The 20,825-nt window shown below is 42.2% G+C and overlaps 1 protein-coding gene across 4 annotated transcripts in view; it reads left to right on the top strand.

Annotated features, from left to right (window-relative positions):
• Positions 1–20,825, top strand: part of ARHGAP18 (Rho GTPase activating protein 18) — a 192,486-nt gene that overhangs the window by 64,897 nt on the left and 106,764 nt on the right. For 2 of the 4 annotated variants that reach the window (XM_064598092.1, XM_045865519.3), the window contains exon 1: positions 3,134–3,355. The exons of 1 other annotated variant lie outside the window; for it this stretch is intronic. In XM_064598092.1, coding sequence (XP_064454162.1) covers positions 3,243–3,355 — 113 coding nt within the window. In that variant the 5' untranslated portion in view covers positions 3,134–3,242. Of the gene's footprint in view, positions 1–3,132; positions 3,356–20,825 lie in introns of those variants that run through there. One more of the 4 variants, XM_045865520.3, reaches the window with a different exon arrangement.

Here is a 20,825-nt window from a genome sequence, read left to right as displayed (position 1 = left end):
GGGGCATTAATCATTATCATATATTATATTTTATGTTCTATTTTATATACATAAGGTCCTTAAAAAGATAAAACTCATATATTCCAACTGACTAAACTTTCACCTCTCTTCCTGTAGTTTTCATTTTGCCTGAACTCTTGAATATTTCATCATAGGTTCACACTGTTTAGTATTACCAATCAACTGTTTAATATTACCATTTTTTTAACTAGGCTCCACACTCAATGTGGAACCCAACACGGGAATTGAGCTTATGACCCTGAGATCAAGACCTGAGCTGAGATCCAGAGTTGGATGCTTAACTGACTCAGGCACCCAGGTGCCCCAATATTACCACTTTTGACTAAAAATTTAGTAATCTTTTTTAAAAAAAATATTTGAGAGAGAGAGAGCAAGCGAGCATCAGGGGAGGGGCAGAGGGAGAGGGTGAGAGAGAGAGAGAGAGAATTCCAAGCAGACTCCCCGCTGAGTGTGGTGCGCCATGCGGGGCTTGACCCCACAACCCTGAGACCATGATCTGAGCTGAAACCAAAAGTCAGATGCTCAACTAGTCAACTGACTGAGCCACCCAGGTGCCCCAGTAATCTTCTTAAGGACACATGAAATTTAGTTTTTTATTCAGTCAACATTCATTAAAGGCCCACTATGTGGAAGGATTCAGTTAGGTGTGGAAGGAAAAGAAAGGAATGACGGTGGGACCAGACAGAATGGTGTCTGGCAGATGAGATGGGAAGGTGTGTGTGTGTGGGTAAGGTAGCAAGAATGTTCAGTGGTCCACTCAAGAAGTTTGGAACTGGTTCTTTCTGTTAGCCATGTGGAGCCAGTGAAAGTTTTTAAGCAAGGACAGACACCATCAGGGCTGTGCTTGGATGTGATAATACAGCTGAGCCTTGAACAACTGGGGGTGGGTGGCGGTTAGGGGCACTGATCCACACCCTCACCTTTGCAGTCAGAAACTTGTGTATAACTTTGACTCCTCTAAAACTTTACTACTACCAGCCTGCTGTTGACTGGAAGCCTTGTCAATAACATAGTTGATTACCACATATTTTATGTTCTATGTATTATGTACTATATTCTTACAATAAAGTAAGCCAGGGAAAATAAAATTAAGAAAATCATAAGGAAGGGCACCTGGGTGGCTCAGTTGGTTAAGCATCTGACTCTTGGTTTCAGCTCAGGCTGTGATCTCAGGGTCATGAGATCGAGCCCCGTGTTGGGCTCTGTGCTGAGTGTGGAGCCTGCTTAAGATTGTCTCTTTTCTTCTCTCTCTTTGCTCCTCACCCATGCTCTTGCTCACTCTCACTCTTGCTCACTTGCTCTCTAAAAAAAAAAAAAAAAAAAAATTAAAAATTAAAAAATTAAAATCCTAAGGAAGAGCCAACTATACCTTGAATTAAAAAGACTAAAAAAATCATAAGGAAGAGGAAATACATTTATTGTACTGTATTTATTGAAAAGAATCCACTTATAGGTGGACTTCTGCAGTTCAAATCCGTGTTGTTCAAGGGTCAACTGTAATGTGCAAAATAATTTATTTTTTATTTTTTTAAAGATTTTATTTATTTATTCATGAGAGACAGAGACAGAGAGAGAGAGGCAGAGGAAGAAGCAGGCTCCCAAGGAGCAGGGAGCCCGATGCGGGACTTGATCCCAGGACCCTAGGATCATGACCTGAGCCGAAGGCAGACGCTTAACCATCTGAGCCACCCAGGGACCCATGTGCAAAATAATTTAGAAGAGAAGGCAAAGAAGGAGCTAAAAGGGCTGTTGTAATATTGGAACTAAGACTTAACTATAAGGGCCCGGAAGGGACTCAGGCAATGGAGACAGAGTTGGAGGGATGCAGAAATGCTCTCTCTTTTTTCTTTTCCTTTTTTTGGAAAACTTCTGTAAGTGAGAATTCACTGTAGACAGGGAAGAGAGGGTTTAAAACATTTTAAAAATACTTTAAGAGTGTGTAAGTACAAATAAAGTACTTATTTCTCATGATGATTTTAAGTAATGAAAAAAGTGTAAACAGAATGTTTATGGAATAATGAAGTTGAGAACTTGCTTATGAGGAATTTTAGATACACTGACTAATAGATCATCAAGATCAACAACAACAGACCAATTCAGACTATGGGGTATATAGAAGAGAGTAGACTTTTTTTTTGAGGGGGAGAAAGAACAGAAACATCTCTTGTATGTTTCATAACTTTTGAGCTTGTTTCCTAATCTACAAGGTAAAGAACAGCATGCTTGTTAAAAAAAAAAAAAAAGGAATTTAGAGTTCTGTTCAAATGCAGCTTCTGGCACAGAACAAATGCATTCTCTTAGCCAAGAGAACTTACTTACCCTGACCCCTCAGCTTTATTTTTCTTAGGTGATAATGAGGCCTATCTTGTAGGGGTGTGTGTGTGAGCGAGAGAGAGAGAGAGAGAGAGAGAGAAATAATTGAAATGAATGGAAGGGATAATACACGTGAATCACATGTCACAGAGGGCCTGGCATATGGTAGGTGCTCAACAAATGGTAAGCACTTCTGGTATTCTCAGCAATAACATTTAACAGAGCATTGGTAGATGTTTCTAGTACTGAAGGGTGTATTGACAAAACCAAGAGGTAAATTTGGCATTGGCTTTTTATGTGAAAGATGACATTCCAGGGTAGACAATCGCCCCATGAGGACATTTTAAACCAGAAACAGAGGTAAAGCTTTTCTTCTTACCTGTATTGCACACTTTTGCTCCAGGTTCATTGGTTTGTGCTTTGGTTAATTTTAACACTGACATGAAGGGGTTAAGAAATGCCCTTACTCATGTTACATGAAGTAGCAGAAATTATCAGATGGAAACAGGAATTGGAAGGGGTGGGGGGGAAAGCTCTGTAGTAACTCCTTGTTTTCTGACAAAGACGGCTTGTACTTCCATCGATGAGCAGAGGCCGCAACCCGGCAGTTTAATCGGAATATTTCAGGGGTGGGGGCAATTCAATACCCCCCGCCCCCCACCCTTCCTTAACGAAAGCCGCTCGGACTGGAATTGCCCGGGATTGAAACAATGCTCTGAGTCACAGCTCTTCTCGTTGGAGAGCCAGCCAGCCAGCCAGCCAGCCCTGCCGGGCGAGGCCCCGCCCCTCGCGTGCGCGTCACCGGCCTCGGAGGAGGAGCGGCCAATGCTAATGAGCGGCGCTGCGCGGAGGAACTTCGTTCCCCTTCTCTGGGTCAGGATCGCGGGAATTATGCCCCTTCTGTCACCATGAACTGGCTCTCCAGTTCCCAGGGAGTTGTCCTCACTGCCTACCACCCCAGCGGCAAGGACCGGGCCGTGGGGGGGAACCGTGGCAAGGGAGGGGAGGAAGCCACCGCAAGGTAAGCCCGCGAGCGAAACAAAAACCTCTCACCTGCTCCAGGAAAAAAGTGACAGGGAAGTTGGCGCGGGGAGAACGGACCGGCATCGCCCGTCGAACCTAACGTCCTGCCGCCGCCCGAGTGTTTGGCAGGGGTTTTGTGCACTTTGCGTCTCCTCTGTCCAAGCCTGAAATAGCGCCTATGATTGCTGGGGAAGATGAATAGGAGGAAGGAGCTGGGGATATGCCTGTCAGGCTTGCTGCTTAGCAGGTGCATTTGCAAATGTTGAAAGATCAAATGACTATGTTGGAAACACTTCCTATGAGATGGAATTCTTGAATGGGCTCAAGGCACAGCCGCTGGAACTGCTAGTTGGGGAAGTGTGCCAACAAGTAAGGAGGCTGTTCACTGTACAATCTGTTGTTAGAGTGTGGGGTTCCCAGCCCACGCCCCCTCGCTGAAAGCAAACTTCTTAGGCAAAAAGCCCAAGACACTGGCCTGTGGCAGTGTGTTTCACATTCCTTTGTGTATGTGTGGGCATGGGGTAGAGCTTTCAAAAAGGAGTTTTTTATCAGGAGGTAGTATGCTGGGGCCAGAGTGAAATGTGGTTAATGTTAAATCACTTTATAGGCAGAGAGGGCAAGCGTTCTATAGGCCACTGAGGCACAAAGAGTACCTTTTTTTCTCTATGTACTTTGTTCTGATTTTTCAAGAGCTTTTTTTTTTTTTTTTTCTTCTTTCCCTTAATGACCTTCTTCCTAGCCGTACATTTTTACCTCCAGTCTTAGATATAAATCGTAAATATTGGCTTGGAAGCTTGCAGAAAGCAAATGCTTAAACTAGTAGTGTTAGGTATCGGTAAGCGTATTTCCTCCTTGATGTTTAATGTGATAATAAAACCTTCTTTGTTCTTATATGACTTATGCTGAAATAATGCCTTCTTTCATTTGTCTTAAAATCCTCAAATGTGGGGGAGGAGAATAAAAACCAAAGGAATGGCTGTAGTACTCTGTTAGATTCTCAGGCTGACCAGAACTTTTACTCACATAGCGGCCACACTATGTATTCTGTTGAAAGAAAGAATTTCCAGAGATAAAAGGGAATTGCTCCTTGTGCTTTAGATGTGTTACCATTTTATTTTCTGTCACTTTAAGTATTTTGTGTGAGGTCATTAAGTGTTTTCATTTTTTATGTGGTTTACCAATGTATTAGTAACCTTTTAGCTGTAAGCAGTCTGTAACCCCAGCCTCATGTCATCCCTAACGTGGAGTCCACATCAGAGTCAAAATTGCCAGAATGGCACAAACCTAGTACATTCTCCAGGGACTTTACTTTGGAGTGGCCTGGGGACCTGAGCTGAATTTTGGATCTTGATTGTGAGAGTGGAAAGAACCTTAGGGACATAGAGTCCAAACCTCGCATTTTCCCTTTAAGTCCTCAAACTCCGGGAATTACTAGGGTGTTGCAAGGCCTGTGGATTTAGGCCTTTGCCAAGGGACTGCATATTCAGTTCTGGAGGCTTTATTCTGTATTTGCAGTTTTGCAGCCTGTTGGTGGTGGCCTGTACTTGAGTGGGTTGAGAGAACAAAAGGGAGGACAGATTACTCTCAGTCTGTGCTAAAGCAGAATCAAGAGGTGGTAAGGCAGCAGGGTAGCAGCTGAGTTGTGAATGCTCCCCCTGGGGCCTCAGCACCAGTTCTGTTCCTACCTGCTTCCTCTGCTGGCTGCCATATTGCTTGTCCACACTGGCCCCAAATTCTCACCACTGAATTAGAACCCTAAGGACTTTTTTTTTCTTTTTTAGTAGGCGCCATCCATGCCCAATATGGGGCTTGAACTCATGACCCTGAAACTCTACCGACTGAGCCGGCCAGGCACCCTGGGACAGTTCTTTATATTGACCCGAGAAGATGGGAGCCCTGGTTTGAGGGCTGGGAGGAAAGGCAGGAAGGAGGGAGAAGGGACAATCTCTAGGGCTTTTATCATTAAGTATGGAATAATTTAGCTTAGTGTTATTTTGGGAGGCACCCTCTTTAGCCTGGAAGGGTTGAGATATCACAAATGGAGGGGGAGGGGGTTGGATGGAGGCAGGGAGGGATTCGAGGATGGGATGGTGTCAGGAGTGACCCCCTAAAGTTGGGGGAGCCGGGCACACAGGGCTTTCACTCTGATCTGGTCACCTGCTGCTTTAAGCACTGGGAAGCTGCTCTGAGGTACAAGGTTGATGGTTGATGCCTCTTTTAAAGAGCTCTTCGAATGCAAACCAAACCAAAACAAACAAAACTCAAAAAGAGGCAAAGTTAGACTCTGTTCTCTCCCACCCATTTAACAGTTGGTGGAGGGAGCATGGGAGTCTGAACTTCGCTTACTGCAAGATTATGTCTTTTCCAAATAATAGGCACTTTGAACTATTTAGTCAAATGTTTAGTTCAATAAGAACTCATATATGTCATTTGAAAAGTATAAAGATCCATGTATATGATTTAGGGTATTTATAGAACGTGTTTGATTTTTAGCTTTGCCTAACCAAGTCCTTTTTTACTTTTATTTGGTCTTTGGAGAAGCTGGGGTAGTAGGGAATTAATATTTTTGTAAGTAATCTGTTAGTCTAAAATTCCTTCCATTCCATTTCATTCCATTCCATTCCATTCCATTATCCCTCTTTATCAGGACACATTCACTGGATGACTGATTAAGGAATTCCTCCTCCTCCTGGTTAGAGTCTCTCAAATATTTACAGAATCCTGTTCTCAGTTTTTTGTCCTATTTCTTCCTTAAAACATTAGGATTTGAAGAAATATGCTAACATTAGTTGTTCTGACTGACTTATACACAGATATTTCCAAAGGAAACCACTTTTTATGACTAGCTATATTTATGAGTATTTACTTGTTAATTTTCAAGCAGGTTTCTTACTGTTTGCTTTAGCAAAGTAGTTTTTCAAAGAATACTGCATTTTGTCTATTTTTACTATTCTCCTTTGACTTTTTTTTTTTTAAGATTTTATTTATTTATTTGACAGAGGGAGAGGGAGAAGCAGGCTCCCCGCTGAGCAGGGAGCCCGATACGGGGCTTGATCCCAGGACCCCAGGATCATGACCTGAGCTGAAGGCAGCTGCTTAACTGACTGAGCCACTCAGGCGCCCCCCCCTTTGACTTTTTAAGAAGAACTTACTTGCTTTATATCTGTTTTTGTCAATATCTGATAAATATTAATGTCAAATGATATTTTCTTATTGAAACTCTTAACTCTAGTTGACATTTGAGGTATTTTTATGTCTTCCATGAACAAATATATAGCATTCATTGTGTAAGGTCTTGTTTTGTTGGCCCCATTTGCAGACCATTGGAACTGGGCAAGAAGAACCAAGGGGCAGTGTGTCATGGTGACCTAGGCTCTGAAACCCTGGGCTCGGGGTGCCAACCTGCCTGGGTTCACATTCCAACTCTCCCACACATTAGCAGTGGAACCCTGGAGGGGTTCTTTAACTCTCTACTTATAAACTGAACTTAATAGTACTCGCTTCACTGGGAGGACCAAGTGGGTGGTTCCGTGTAAAGCCCACAGGACAGTGTCTGCTTTTTAGCTAGCTGCTACTCTCTTTAACATTAGGTAAAGTAACTATGGAGCTTTGCGGCATACGAAGCATTCTTCCTCAGTTCAGGAGCATTTTCGTAAATACCATTTTGTCATGTGTTCAGAAACATGGGCGTGATTTATATGCTTAACTAAAATTGGCATAACTGAAAATTAACCGTAAGGTAAAAGTTCAGGCCTCTGGCATTCGAAAGACCTTGGGAATGTCCTTTTGATCTGTAGCCACATTGAGAATTTGAACTAGTGACCGCTGCTGGGGCACTGATGGGCTGCACTGAGGTCTGTAAACCCTGACTTATGGCAAGATGGAATGTGGGTGGGTCTTCTTTTGGCAGCTGGACTCCTTGCTGTCCCAAACTTCCTTCCTCCTCTTTTAAGAACTATTGCCCAGTGTGCCAGATGGAAGAGGGTGGCCATCTTCGTATGCTTTGTTTAATTCCAGACTTTTTCAAATCCTACCCATTTCTTGGATCTGTAAAATTATGTCGTAAGCATAACCATTTGGTCACTCAGTCATTCCACATATAATTACTAAGTGCTTACTGTGTGTCAGGCAGTTGTCCAAGAGCTGGGGCTATATTGGGGGAAAAAACAGACAAACACCTGCATGTGGGGGTGAAGGGAGGCACAGAGTAGAAAGTGAAGGCCTGAATAGGTGAGCCTTGCAGATATCTGGGGACCAGAGTTAGGGGAAGAGCTTTCAAGGTAGAGCCTGGTAGAGAGTATGGAAGCCATGAGCTGAGAGTAAGTCCTAGAGCAAGCCCCCAGAGATGCAAAGAGCCTTGCTGGGCTGGAATGGTTGGGAGTAAGTGGCTTAGAGGAGGAGAAAACTAGACGAGGCAGGTAGTTCAATCTGAATGGTTTTATAGCCCACTTGAGGAATTTAATTTTTGCACAAAGTGAAATGGGAAGCCAGCGTTTGGGGAGGATAGTGAACAATGGAGGAACAGAGCATGTTTTGGTTTCAAAGAGTGTCTCTGGCTGTTGTGTAGATTGTAAACTGTAGAAGTAGGCACACGACTCAGGAGGGTAAGGTGATGGTGGTTTGGCCAACGTTTCAGTTGTTTGGGTGGTGGGGCTGGTGGGTGGTGAAATATTCTAAAGGTAGAGCTTTTTGGATGTCCTGATGGTTTTGGTATATGAGCCAATGGGAATAAAGATTGTTGCAAGGTTTGGCCTATGCAACTCCATTTTATTTAGACGGGGAAGGCCTTCAGAGTGAAAGGAGGATGGGCTGGGTACGATCTGAAGCTCAATTTTGGACCTACAACTTGGAAATGTCTTTTTCAAAGAAGCATTCAGGGAAGGACATGCTTGTCTTTCTTGATGAGTTCAGAGTTTTTACATGAGAACACACATTAAAAAAATTATGTACTATATATCACGAATAGAGTTTTTTTCCTTTTGAATTTGTGTTTTATCTGAAATTATGTTTATTTTTTTGGTAAAAGGATGGTCAAGAGTTTTTATAATGCAGTTATGTAGTAAGTGAAATAACATTTCTTATTATTTTTTCCCACTTTAGCTTTTAAGGCATTCCAAATGCATTTTTAACCTATCCATATGGATAACTGCTTCTAGATCAATCTAGTCATCTCTTTCATGACATAAGAGTACTTTCTCAAAACTTCTTTACTGTGTAGTTTAGAAGCCTCATCCAGTTTTCTCTTGAATTATTAAAAGACACACCCAGTACTCCAACTGGGCAGGTCTTACCTTTAGAGTTACGGGATATTTGCCTTTTAGCTGCCCTCATCTGTAAAGTTTGTGATTTCTGTGGGCCTGTTTAAAGTGATCTTCATGGAACTTATATTAGCTTTATGCCTTTCAAATATGAGGATTTTTAAATCTCAAGAACTGCTCCCCCAACCACTCACAAAACAAGAAACAAAACAAAAACAAAAAAACCCAAACCCTGCCAAAAACCTTTTATTATCCATGGTACACTTACTTCACTGTCCACCTGCACTGTCTCTGCTTGTCTCTCTTTTCTAAGTGGGACTTGTGCTTAACTGAAGGTTTATGTTCTTGGGGCGCCTGAGTGTCTCAGTTGGTAAAGTGACCGACTCTTGATTTTGGCTCAGGTCATGAACTCAGAGAGTCCTAGGATTGAGCCCTGCATCAGGCTCTGCACTCAGAGGGAAGTCTGCTTGTTCCTCTCCCTCTTGTTCTCTCTCTCTCAATAAATAAAATCTGCCTTCTCTCTCTTCTCTCTCCTGCCTTTTCTTCATTCAGCTCTGCCCAAGGGTCCTGAGAAGCCTTTCCACTTGTTACCCTAGTGGTGTCCCTGGGAGAGAGCTTGTAACTGCAGAAACTTGAGGCCTCCAGGCTGTTGCCTGGTAGTGATGGTGGTGGGTGGGGGTGGGCTGGGGGGAGGTCAACAGCATGTTCTCCATGCTTGGTTTGGGGAAGGTGCACTAGATTAGGTGTGATGCAGTCCTCTCCTGAACTCTTCCCCTGTAGAAGATTTCTGACCCAAATCCTTCATTTCAAACAAATACTCTGAGAAGAAATTGCTGTAAAGTTTTAGTGGGTATTGATATTTAATGACGTCTTTGCTCTTTTGATAAGAGATAAAGTCTCCCTACTTGAGGGGAGTGGGGATGGATAAAGGTGTTGGGAGTGAATTAGGGTAGATGGAGCAGAAGGGATGATGTCTGGATAATTCGGAGGACACATTCTTTTGATTGCTATGTTTGTTGCTGTGACCCGGCCAAGTTTATCCCATTTTTGCAAGAAGTAAACAGAAACCATGGAGACTGGTGTGGCCAGTTTACTACATCTGGAGTCTCTTCCAAACTCAAGTGCAGTAAGTATCTGAATTTCTGTGCCGAAAGAGAGTGTGAAATGTCATCTCCTTTATGCATGCTGTTTGGTGGTTGCTTTGGCAGAGAACCCTTCAGTGTCTTTAGGGAAAATGAGGTTTATTGCAGGCAACTGGGTCCTGGGGAGAGGAGGCATTGCCTGTCTTTTTCCCTCACTGACGGGTCATGTGGCAAGTCTGCTCTCTCTCTCTGTGGACACTCTTATTCTTTCTGTCTGCTGGCTTTATAATCTCATCATTTTAAGCTTGAGCTCAGCTCTTAATGGATGCCCCAGGCTTGTTGCCCTCTATCAACTTGTATCTCATAGCAAACTGAGCCATCTCTCCGTTTCCTAATTTCAAAGTTTTGAAAGGGGATCCAATTGCCCAGTTAATCTTCTTGAGCTGCCCCAGGAAGCCTGTGATTCTTATGATTTGACCACTCGGGGTCTTTTTAGTGAGGCAGATTCTGTGGGTAGGGCAGATCCTCAGAAGGGATGTGGCATCTTTGCTAAGTTGTTGGGTTGAGTACCTCCTACCTTTATCTGTTTCCTCATCTATGAAATGGGTGTAATAATGCTCTGTTTTCTTCACAGGGTTAATCATAAAGATCAAATATGTGGCTTTTAAGAGTTTTCAAAAAATAGATGAGGAGTATTACTATAAATCCTTTCAAAACAATATCTTAAATTTTCCCTAGACATTTTACTTAATTAGAACTGTCATACTGAACTTTTTGGTTTAAGTTAAGTAACGTTTGTAAGTTCCTTGAGGTTGGAGACCTTTCCTTTTTTTTTTTTTTTTTTTTGTCTCTTACACCTAGGCCTTAGCAAAGTGCCTCAGGCAGGTAATAAAAGTTTGAATGAATGAATGAGTGTGAGAGCGAATAAGGTGCAGTGATAACACACAGAGACTCTGGAGCTACACTGTATGGGTTGGAATCCTGGCTCTGTCTAATAGCTGTGAGACCTTGGGCAAGTTGTTAAATGTCATAGGTCCTCAGTGTTTTTCTTTTCCTTTTTCAAAGAGGAGAAAAAAATAACTAACTCAAGAGTTGTTAGGAGGATTGAATGAGTTAAAAGATGTGATGTACTTAGAAGAGTGCTTCATTAAAAGCACAACAATTTTTATATGATGATGTAGGGCAGTCAAATTACCTGTTGGTGAATTAATTTGGAAATACTCTTGGAAAGCATTTTTGAGATTGAGCTGTAAATGACTTCAGGAAAATAATGTTTGCTTTGATAGACAGTATGACTTCTTGATTTTAAAAATAACTGTGGGAAAAATAAAAATAATTGTGGAATAAGTTATGAAAATATCTCAGATTATATTTTAATAACTACTAAGAATACAAAAAATATCTTAAGGATTTAAAGGTACTGACCCCTTGTTGGGCTCAGTTTTTTATAGTTTGGTCAGATGTACATTTCTAAATCATTTGTTGCTCTTAAATGCTTTTAAATATGTGAAATCATCTCACGTAGAGCAAGGAAGACTCATTTACTTGTGTTGCTCAAAGAGCAAATTGACTTCACATTATTTGAATACTTACAGGTAAATGTACTGGTATGTTACTGTTAACTAAAGCAAAGTATTTGAGGAAAGAATACCTCTTACTTTTTTCCCCCTTAACATATATGTATGTGCTTTATGAACAACTGTTGATTTCATAACCAAGCAGTGAAGGGGGCACCTGGCTGGTGCAGTCGGATAAGCGTCTGACTCTTGGTGTCAGCTCTGGTCATGATCTCAGGGTCATGAGATCCAGCCTGGAGTTGGACTCCATGCTCAGCAGCACGGAGTCGGATTGAGTTTCTCTCTCCATCTTCTTTTGCCCCTCTCCACCACATGCTCGTTAGCTCTCTCTCTCTCCAGTAAGTAAATAAATCTTAAAAAAAAAAAAAAAAAGGAAGTGATGTTTCATGGAGCAGATCTCTGGAGGGTATGAGTCCTGAGCCCCATCCCCTTTCCCATTTAGCGCACAAATTTGAAAACCATACTGCTGATTTTTCTCTTCATCTGTGTTATACCTAATAAATTTACTTTAAGTGCCTACTGGGCCCTGGGCTTTAGGCCAGAAACTCTGTCCTCTTCAGCAATTCTCAAATCCCTCCCTGCAACTGCATTTCAAATTGGTAAAAACTCTGCAGCTCTGCTTACAAAAGGCTCACAAGAGCACGTGGTTTTGCCTCCAGCTCTAAGAGACTGGGGACTTTTGGTGGAAGTAGAAGTACTAGAGGAAGAAATGAGGGGGTGAACCGGCGGAAGGGGAGAGATGGATACAGAAGCTGTTTTCCGTGGGAAACGGAAATTATGTTTAAATTCTGTAGGTATGCAAATTCTCCAATTGTGCCATTTTATAGTTTAGTAGATTTCTTTTCACTAGCCACACAACTCAACACGCTATTTATTTGTAGCATTGTTGCTTTGGGGAAAATGTGTTCAGAGCTCCCAGTAACAGGTTCCCAAATACATTTTTCAAACTCAAATAAAATCTTCAACAAAGTTGGAGGTTATTGCTCCATGTTTCCTTGGTGCCTCTCAGGACCTTCATGAATTGAGAAGTGAGAGTTGGTTTTTTTTTTTTTTTGTATTTTTTTTTTCTGCTTGTAGTTTTGCCTTATTCTAGTACCGTGTGCGTTGCGAGGCCCACAGGAGCTCTGTGCATGCCCTCAACAGAGACTTTCCCTGTCTCCTACACATGTGCCTGTCTTCCATTAGGGATTATTCACTTGTTTCCATTTGTCCTTTATTTTGGAAGAGTTAGGAAGGTGGAAATTGATGTATGTTCTTGCGATCCTAGGTGAATCAGGTGAGAAGAAAATGTGATTAAGTGGGAAATGGTTTAACATTGTGCTCTTATGAAATTGGAGGGGTGCTTGGGTGGCTCAGTCATTCAGCATCTGCCTTCGGCTCAGGTGATGATCCCAGGACCCTGGGATCGAGCCCCGCATCGGGCTCCCTGCTCAGCAAGGAAGCCTGCTTCTCCCTCTCCCACTCCCCCTGCTTGTGTTCCCTCTCTCGCTGTGTCTCTCTCTGTCAAATAAATAAAATCTTAAAAAAAGAAAAAAAGAAATTGGAATTGCGTGGGAGGATATTGGCATCTCATTAACAAGTATGTTTGGGTTTGGGTGGTTGGGCTGTAGAGATCTGGTGTATCTCTGAATGCTACTGTCTATCAGATGTCATCCGTATTCTGAGGAAAATCATAGGAATGATATTGATAAGCAGCATAAAATTGAAATCTTACCTAGAAAGATTCAGGTAACTTAGAAAGGTATTAGGATATGTTAATATGGAATATCTATCTTAAATTTTAAATTATTTAAAAACTTTTAATAGGTATTTTAACTAAGCTGTGAAAGTCTTTTTTTTGGGTGTAAATGATAAGCCTAGAATAAAATAAATGTAAGAATTCCTGCTCTGAGGGAGCTTCTGATATAATTCAAATGGATTCTAAAATAATTTTTTTCAGTATCATATTTAGGAAGTCCTGGCATGAGGTATAAAACTTTAAAATAATTTATTGTTGAATAATTGAGATTTGGTTTGAGTAAGAAAAGGTAAGCTGGCAACTGAAAGTTGAAAGAAACTTTGGCTATTTATAGGTGGTCTAGAAACATGTAACTTGATCAACTTATTCTATAATTAATGTTTTTACTAGAGTTACTAAGTGTGTGTCTGTTATTTCTCTCTGATCCAAATAATACGGTCAAAGGTGTGGCCCATCATCTGATAGAAGTTATTTGGGTCAAGGTAAAAGTAAATTTATATAGTGTTCTATGTTTTGAAACCAATCACTGTTAATTTTTAAAATTTATTATTGAAAATGAGTGTGTGTGTGTGTGTGTGTATATATATATAAGTATTTGCAGACCAAAATTATTTTGAATTATAACTTTTTTTTTTAAAGATTTTATTTATTTATTTGACAGAGACACAGTGAGGTAGGGAACACAAGCAGGGGGGAGTGGGAGAGGGAGAAGCAGGCTTCCCGAGGAGCAGGGAGCCCGATACGGGGCTCGATCTCAGGACCCTGGGATCATGACCTGAGCCGAAGGCAGACGCTTAATGACTGAGCCACCCAGGCGCCCCTTGAATTGTAACAGTTTGAGTCATTCTGTACTATAGCATAATCACACAATGTTACCACACTGGATGTATTTAGGTAATTATGTAAGTGTGTTAATCCTTTGCTCTGCATTTTTTAGGTAAGGTTTGTATACTTAAGACTCAATAGAAGGGGGTGCCTGGGTGGCTGAGTTGGTTAAGCATCCAACTCTTGATTTTGGCTCAGGTCATGATCTCAGGGTTGTAGGATTAAGCCCCACATCGGGCTCTGCCCTCAGCTCAGAGTCTGCTTGTTCCTCTCTTTCTGCTCTCCCCCTGCTCAATAAATAAATACATAAATAAAATCTTAAAAAAAAAAAGAAAAGAATAGAGGTTTGGCAGGTTATATAATAAATGAATGAATTGGATGACTGGAAAGTGCAGGCCTCAGATAAATGTGCATTTTGGTAGAAAATTTAACTAGAATTAAAAAAATACTGAGCCCCCCATAATCCTGCCTGTAGGTTGGATCTGACTTAAGCACCACTAGTTTGTGACCTCTATCCTAAAAGTCAAGGTGGTGGTTTCAGTTATCTGTTGCTCTGTAATATGCCACCTCAAAATTTAGTGGCTTAAAATAAATTTAATAGGCATTTTAAGTCTATCAAGCAGGGTGGGCTGAGGGTGGAGGTCACCAGAAGCTTCTTCACTTACAGGTTTGGTACCCGGGCTGGTGGGTCATTTTCTTTGCGTGCATCTTCCCCGTATGACTAGCCTGGGCCACCTCTCCTGGCAGGGCTAGCTGGATTATCTGACCTCCTACACTCTTGCTGGCTTACCCGGAGTTAGCCTTCCAAGAAATGAAGGGGGAACCTGCCAGGCTTCTTAGGGCCTAGTCTCAGAAATTACTCAGTGCCACATGGCCATGTTCTATTGGCCAATTAATCCTAGGCCACTCTGATTCAAGAGCATGGAGAAATACGCTTCACCTCTTGGTGGGGGACTGGCTTGCACCTGGGGAGGCCATCTTTGGCAATAAACCACTCCGTTATCATTCCAGTCTCTCTCTGTCAGGCCCTCCCTGCCTTTTTCGTCCTATTGCCTACTACTCTTATACAGAAGTCTCTGTCCCCTGGAGCTTGACTTTTTAAAATTCTCCACTAGTATATACATATTCTATGTGTATTTATCCCTCTGCCTTGCTTTGTTAGGTAAGTTTATTTTAGAGAATTTTGTTGTATTCATAGACTGTGAATGCCGTAAATGGGGACTTAATTTTTCTTACAGTAAGAACTAGATGGATTCAGTGCCCTGTATGTGATAGGAATTCAACTATATTTGTGAACTGACTGATACTTGATATTTTGGAAGGGTTGGATTTTGTTGTGTGCAGAACAATTTATTATATAGCCTTTTCTTCTTTCCATCAAAAAAAAAAAAGCTCGATTCTCAAAAGTATGATTTTCACAAAAGGATCTAAATTTAGATTTGATTTTAGGCACAAGTGAATTTGAATTCGAGAAGAATGTAGTGCTGAGAAATGAGCTGCTCCTTATAAAGAACGTGTTCTCTCTCTTCCATAGCTCCAGAGTTGCCAAAGGCCCTTGTTTGTTTACATCTAGTGGTATTTTCTCCAGGGGACTGTTGGGCGCAGATGTAGTGTTTTGGAGTACATAATATTTTTGAGATCACATTGTACGTATGGAGAACCTCCCAGAGACTCTACAGGAATTAACTGCTGGTGTTTGAGCCACTTGTTTTTTCTACTGCCAGTGCGTTAGTGACATTTGGCTGTCCAATAACTCCTGACATTGAGCCTTAACATAACCAAACAGCATCCCTGTAGGATTTCCTTTCCTGTTTAGAAACTTGCTTTACTAATGTATTGCTAAGCATGTATATATAAATTTTTGGCATCTTGCCACACTGTCTTCAAAGCAAGGAGGAAGGTAAGTGGCCAGGACACCCTCCGAACTCAGGGGGTGGAGTGTGTTTCTCTTAAGGAAAAAATTTTTTGAAATAGTACTTTAAGATTAGAAGACGTTTCCATTTCTTTAAAAATTCTTTGTATCTCCCCGTTAGGGCTGCTGCTGTTTTGGGGAGAACCTATTGCATACATTCAAATTACTGGTCTACAGAAATGATGGCAATGGTTTATTTGTCAGATCACTGAATTCCTAAGATTTGAGGGTCATTTGGAGAAATACATTTTCACCGGTTTTCCCGGCCCTACATGATGGATTGAAATTGTATCATCTCCATTTTTCAGATGGAAGAAAGCCTAATCCCTTTTCAGCTTACTTTGCAGCTTGAAACTTGAAAGCGGAGTCCGTGTTAGGTGTCCTTAAGACGAAAAGCCCATTCTAATAGCTTTTTATACATTTCAGTAGAGACTAATACTTTGTTAATCTGCTTAAAGCAAAATTTCTTCAATAAATAAGTCAAAGCGTTAGGCTCTTTGTTCCTGAAATTGTGTATGGAATACTGACACTAGGTGTTCCATTTAGAAAGGGTTTGTGGAGGGGTGCCTGCGTGGCTCAGTTGGTTGGGCGTCCGACTCTTGACTTCAGCTCAGGTCTCGGGGTTGTGGGATTGAGCCGGGAGGGATTCTCTCTCTCCCTCTGCCCCTCCCGCCCCACTCATGTTCTCTCTCTAAATAAGTGAATAAATAAATAAAGCCTCAAAAAAAATAAAAGGGTTTGTGGTGGTAGTATTTTGGTGTAAGCCACGTTTGCTATAGAATGTCTTGTAGCATATAATATCTTAGCATGTACTATGAATTCCTAAAAAATTTGTAGCAAAAAGCATATTCCAAATTTATCTGACCTAGAAGTTCTTTCTCTTTTGCACAACACTTATTACCAGTGTTCTAGGGAACACAGTTTGTGAAATTTCAAAATATTGATATCTCTTTATATGTGGAAAAATGTTAAAAATTGTATATTTTGGAATTAGTAATATAGAATTTTTTTTTTTTTTTTAAGTAGGCTCTACATCCAGCATAGAGTCCAATGCAAGGCTTGAACTCATGACCCTGAGATCAAGAGTCGGATACTTAACCAACTGAGCCACCCAGGCATCTCTGGAACTAGTCATGTATTTTGGGCTTTTTTGTAGGAGGGGAGAAGGAGGAGGAGGTTTGTTTAAATCACCCTTCTTCTGCTGGCCACAATTCATTTTGCCAACACAGTCATACCCTGTAGAATCTCTCCTTGGTGAACACGTTTCCATAGTAAGAAGGTTTCTTGTTTTTTAAATACCCAAGCTTCACAGAACACAAGTTTTTAAATACAACATTTCTTAGTGTATGTGTCGATATGGAAAATTTATATGAATGCCTCCAAACCCAATATGTCATTTTAAACACAAATGTTTGGAGAAATATCTCAAGTTACATTTGTAGTATGATGTGGACATCTTGAAAAACATACCCAGTGTCACTGAAGAGGGTATGTGCTATATCACTGCCTAGAAACAGCACTTAATCTTACTGATCATTTGTTCTTCATTGAACAGCCTTTTAAGCATTTTCCGTTTAACATGATGGGTTGTTAATTACATATTGGTTTTACTGTGTGTTACATTTTAGAAAACTGATTGAGGGTCTTGGATGGACCTTCATATGTTGCTTTTTCCATTCAAAATAATAGGACAAACTTAGTGTTTCCTTGCAGAACATTGGTTTTCTTCAGGTAAGGATTACTAGTACCATTGAGTTAGAGAGGCTATCTTAATTCATTGACGACTCCTAACGACCCAAGCAGTAGGTGGCTTTAGCTCCAGTTGACACGTGATAAAGGCATGGAGTGGTAAAGTAACTTACTTCAGGTCCTGTAGCTGGTACTGGGCGGGGGTGGGGGGATGGGGGGGAGATTTGGACCTGGGCAGGCTGCTCTCCGTGTGTTCACCACTTGGCCATTCATAGAAATTACTTGTCTCCAACTTTTGTAAACTGAATGTGGTTTCTAGAAGTATATACAGAGGAAGTTAAATTCCAGTAGAACACCAGATTAGTAGTTTGTGTGCCTGTTTATAGTAAAAACTCTTTTCATTTTGGTACTGAGATAAGGTTATGCCAATCTAGATTCAAAGCAATTCACTGGTAATAAAATAGGCACTTTGGGAGATCATTTTAACTACTTTCAGGCCCTAAGATACCCTTTACTGCAATGAAGGACTAAACAGTTTTACTAAATTCTTCCATTTAGTAAATAATTTTGTGTGGCCTTGAGGTGTCTCCTGGCATTTTGTGGTCAGCTATTCATGTAACTGGGGCAAATTAAATCACAGAGGAAAAGAAAAACAGATATTTATTGAGTACTGTATGTGCAAAGCCCTTCAAAATGGAATTTGTTTAATCCTCATAAGGTGAGAATTACTATCCTTTTCTTAAAAAAGGCAGCTCATGTATATGGACTAACTAGTCTCAGATCACACAGTTTGTACACAGACTAATTCCGATGTGAAGCCTGGTCATTGTCTTTCTACTGAGAGGCATAGAGTAAGTGCAGTTCTCATTTTTCTCCCTTAAGGCATGTGTGTCTGAATGACCATGAGGCCTCCGTGGGAAAGATGTCTTCCATAGCAGGCCTTGGTCTGGGTCTTTTAAAACAGCAGTCTGGGCATGCCAGGGATGTGGTAGGGGCCACAGGGGCTCATGGGGGAAGGGAAGGTTCCTGTAGATAGGATAGAGGAGAAAGCCCTGGATGGGGGGAGGGGGGGGTTCTTTTTTCTCTCCATCAGCGGGCATTTATAAACTTGAAACTGTCTTCAGATGCATTGAGAAATCTCCCAGAAGCAGTGTGACACCACAGTACCAAGGTATGCCTTTTTTTTCTTCCTTCCTTCCTTCCTTCCTTCCTTCCTTCCTTCCTTCCTTCCTTCCTTCTCTCTCTCTCCCTCCCTCCCTCCCTCCCTCCCTTCCTTTCTTCCTTCTTCCTTTCCTTTTCCTTCCTTCCTTCCTTCCTTCCTTCCTTCCTTCCTTCCTTCCTTCCTTCCTTCCTTCCTTTCTTCTCTCTCTCTCCCTCCCTCCCTCCCTTCCTTTCTTCCTTCTTCCTTTCCTTTTCCTTTCTTTCTTCCTTCCTTCCTTCCTTCCTTCCTTCCTTCCTTCCTTCCTTCCTTCCTTCCTTCCTTCCAGAGAGAGAGAGAGAGAAACAGCATGAGAGGGGAGAGGGTCAGAGGGAGAAGCAGGCTCCCCGCTGAGCCGGGAGCCCGATGTGGGACTCGGTCCCGGGACTCCAGGATCATGACCTGAGCCGAAGGCAGTCGTTTAACCAACTGAGCCACCCAGGCGCCCTCAAGGTATGCTTTTTTAAAACACCACCACCACCACCACCACTGTCTTTGCCATTAGGTGGTTGTAATTTTTTTTTTAAGATTTTTTATTTATTTATTTGAGAGAGAGCAAGAGAGTGTGCACAGAGGGAGAGGTAGAAGCAGGCTCAGCAAGGAGCCAGATGTGGGGCTTGATCCCAGGACCCCGAGATCATGACCTGAGCCTAAGGCAGATGCTTAACTGACTGAGCCTCCCAAGCGCCCCTAGGTGGTTGTATTTCTCTATAAAAGGTGAATAATCAATTTTTCCTTAGCCTTGAAATAGGACGGTAAGACAGCTGTGAGTCCATGTTGTCTGTAGGTCTTCTCCAACCATCTAGATAGTCTTAGGACCCTTTCTGTTGCGTGAGAAATTTCCACTGAAATCCAAATGAGCATTCTCATTAGCTGTGAAAGTGTGGAATTCTCACAGTTGCTAAGAAACAATTCAAGGCATTCAAATACTTCAAGGCGCTCCAAGGACATTAAAGCCTTGACCTACCACAGACTCAAAAGTCTCAAAATAAAATGTCCTATTTGGTGTCTCAAAAGCACTTTTGATTCAGTTACTGAAGATATTTAAGAAGGTGGTGAGTGAGGGTTGGCTGGCTGGGGAGCATATACTTGTAACTATCTTTTAGCCCTGGATATTTTTCATAGCAAATAGGTTTTCTTAGCTTATAGCTATTAGCCAAATGATCACCTCCCCACAGTCCTCTCTGGAGCTTCTCATTTGTAGGCGAAGTAATTTGAAACTTCTAAGAAAGCTGAAGGTTTGGGACTGCCTTATTCTTGGTCCTAAACCTAGACCTGTTTTATAAATAGCTGATTTCCAGGCCAAGGTGTCCCTGCATGACATGTTCCCATAAATGTCCCGCTGCCACAAATTGCTAATCTTAGCAAAAACAGAATTCTGTGTCCAAAGTGCTCCCGCTTTCCTAGGATGCCATCCTTGTGTCGCTTTACCAGGGAGAGTTCTTTGGGGGATGTCTGCCTGCTTTTCTATTTGTCTACTGTCGTTCTGTGCCTTTTTAAGCTCCATGACATCATATCCTTTCTCTGCACCCAGGCAAATGGTTTGCATGGGGCGGTCTTACCTAACTGCCCAGTGTGCAGATCGCGTGCAGGAAGGACAGAGAGGGGAAGGAAGATGTGAATTGTGTGCTGCTGAGGAGCCCAAGCATGATGGAGTGGTCTTGAGAAGGGGGCCGACTGAGGCAAGCTTCGCCCCCTGGATAACCTGCCTCCCTGGGGAGAAGGAAGGAAGCATGTGTTTTGCAAAGAGTAAAACATTTCATGATATAAAAACAAAATTGACAAAAAAGCCTCCTGTGAGGCCAGTGGGCCCAGTGGTCTCAGTCTAGGGAAGAGGGGTGGGCCTGGGCTTCAGGGTCAAAAACAAGCAAGTAGGCAGAGCCTAGAAGAGGAGAGCAGTTGTGGAAGTGAGGGACAGTGGCCCCTGTCACCTTAGAGAGTGTCAGGTAGTGTCAGCACTGAGGCTGTGCCTGGGGCCCCCAAGGCAATGGAGGTGAGCTGCAGGGGCGGCCAAGGACCCAGGAAGGCCACGGTGGGCTGACCAGCCGTGGGAGCATCAGGCAGGTGCGCAGAGAAGTTGCCAGAGCTCTTGGCTACAGGGAGGCACGTATGTAGCCGCTTGGCAGCCTTTCGGGGACCTGAAAACAGACTGTGGGGGGGAGATTACATGGATGAGCTATTTGCCAGAG

Source organism: Mirounga angustirostris, unplaced genomic scaffold (assembly GCF_029215605.1).
Source record: "Mirounga angustirostris isolate CCGP_5_RB_7025 unplaced genomic scaffold, mMirAng1.0.hap1 SCAF_8, whole genome shotgun sequence".
NCBI lineage: Eukaryota > Metazoa > Chordata > Mammalia > Carnivora > Phocidae > Mirounga > Mirounga angustirostris.
The sequence above is the reverse complement of the archived record's forward strand: the minus strand, read 5'-3'. Positions and strand labels throughout refer to the sequence as shown.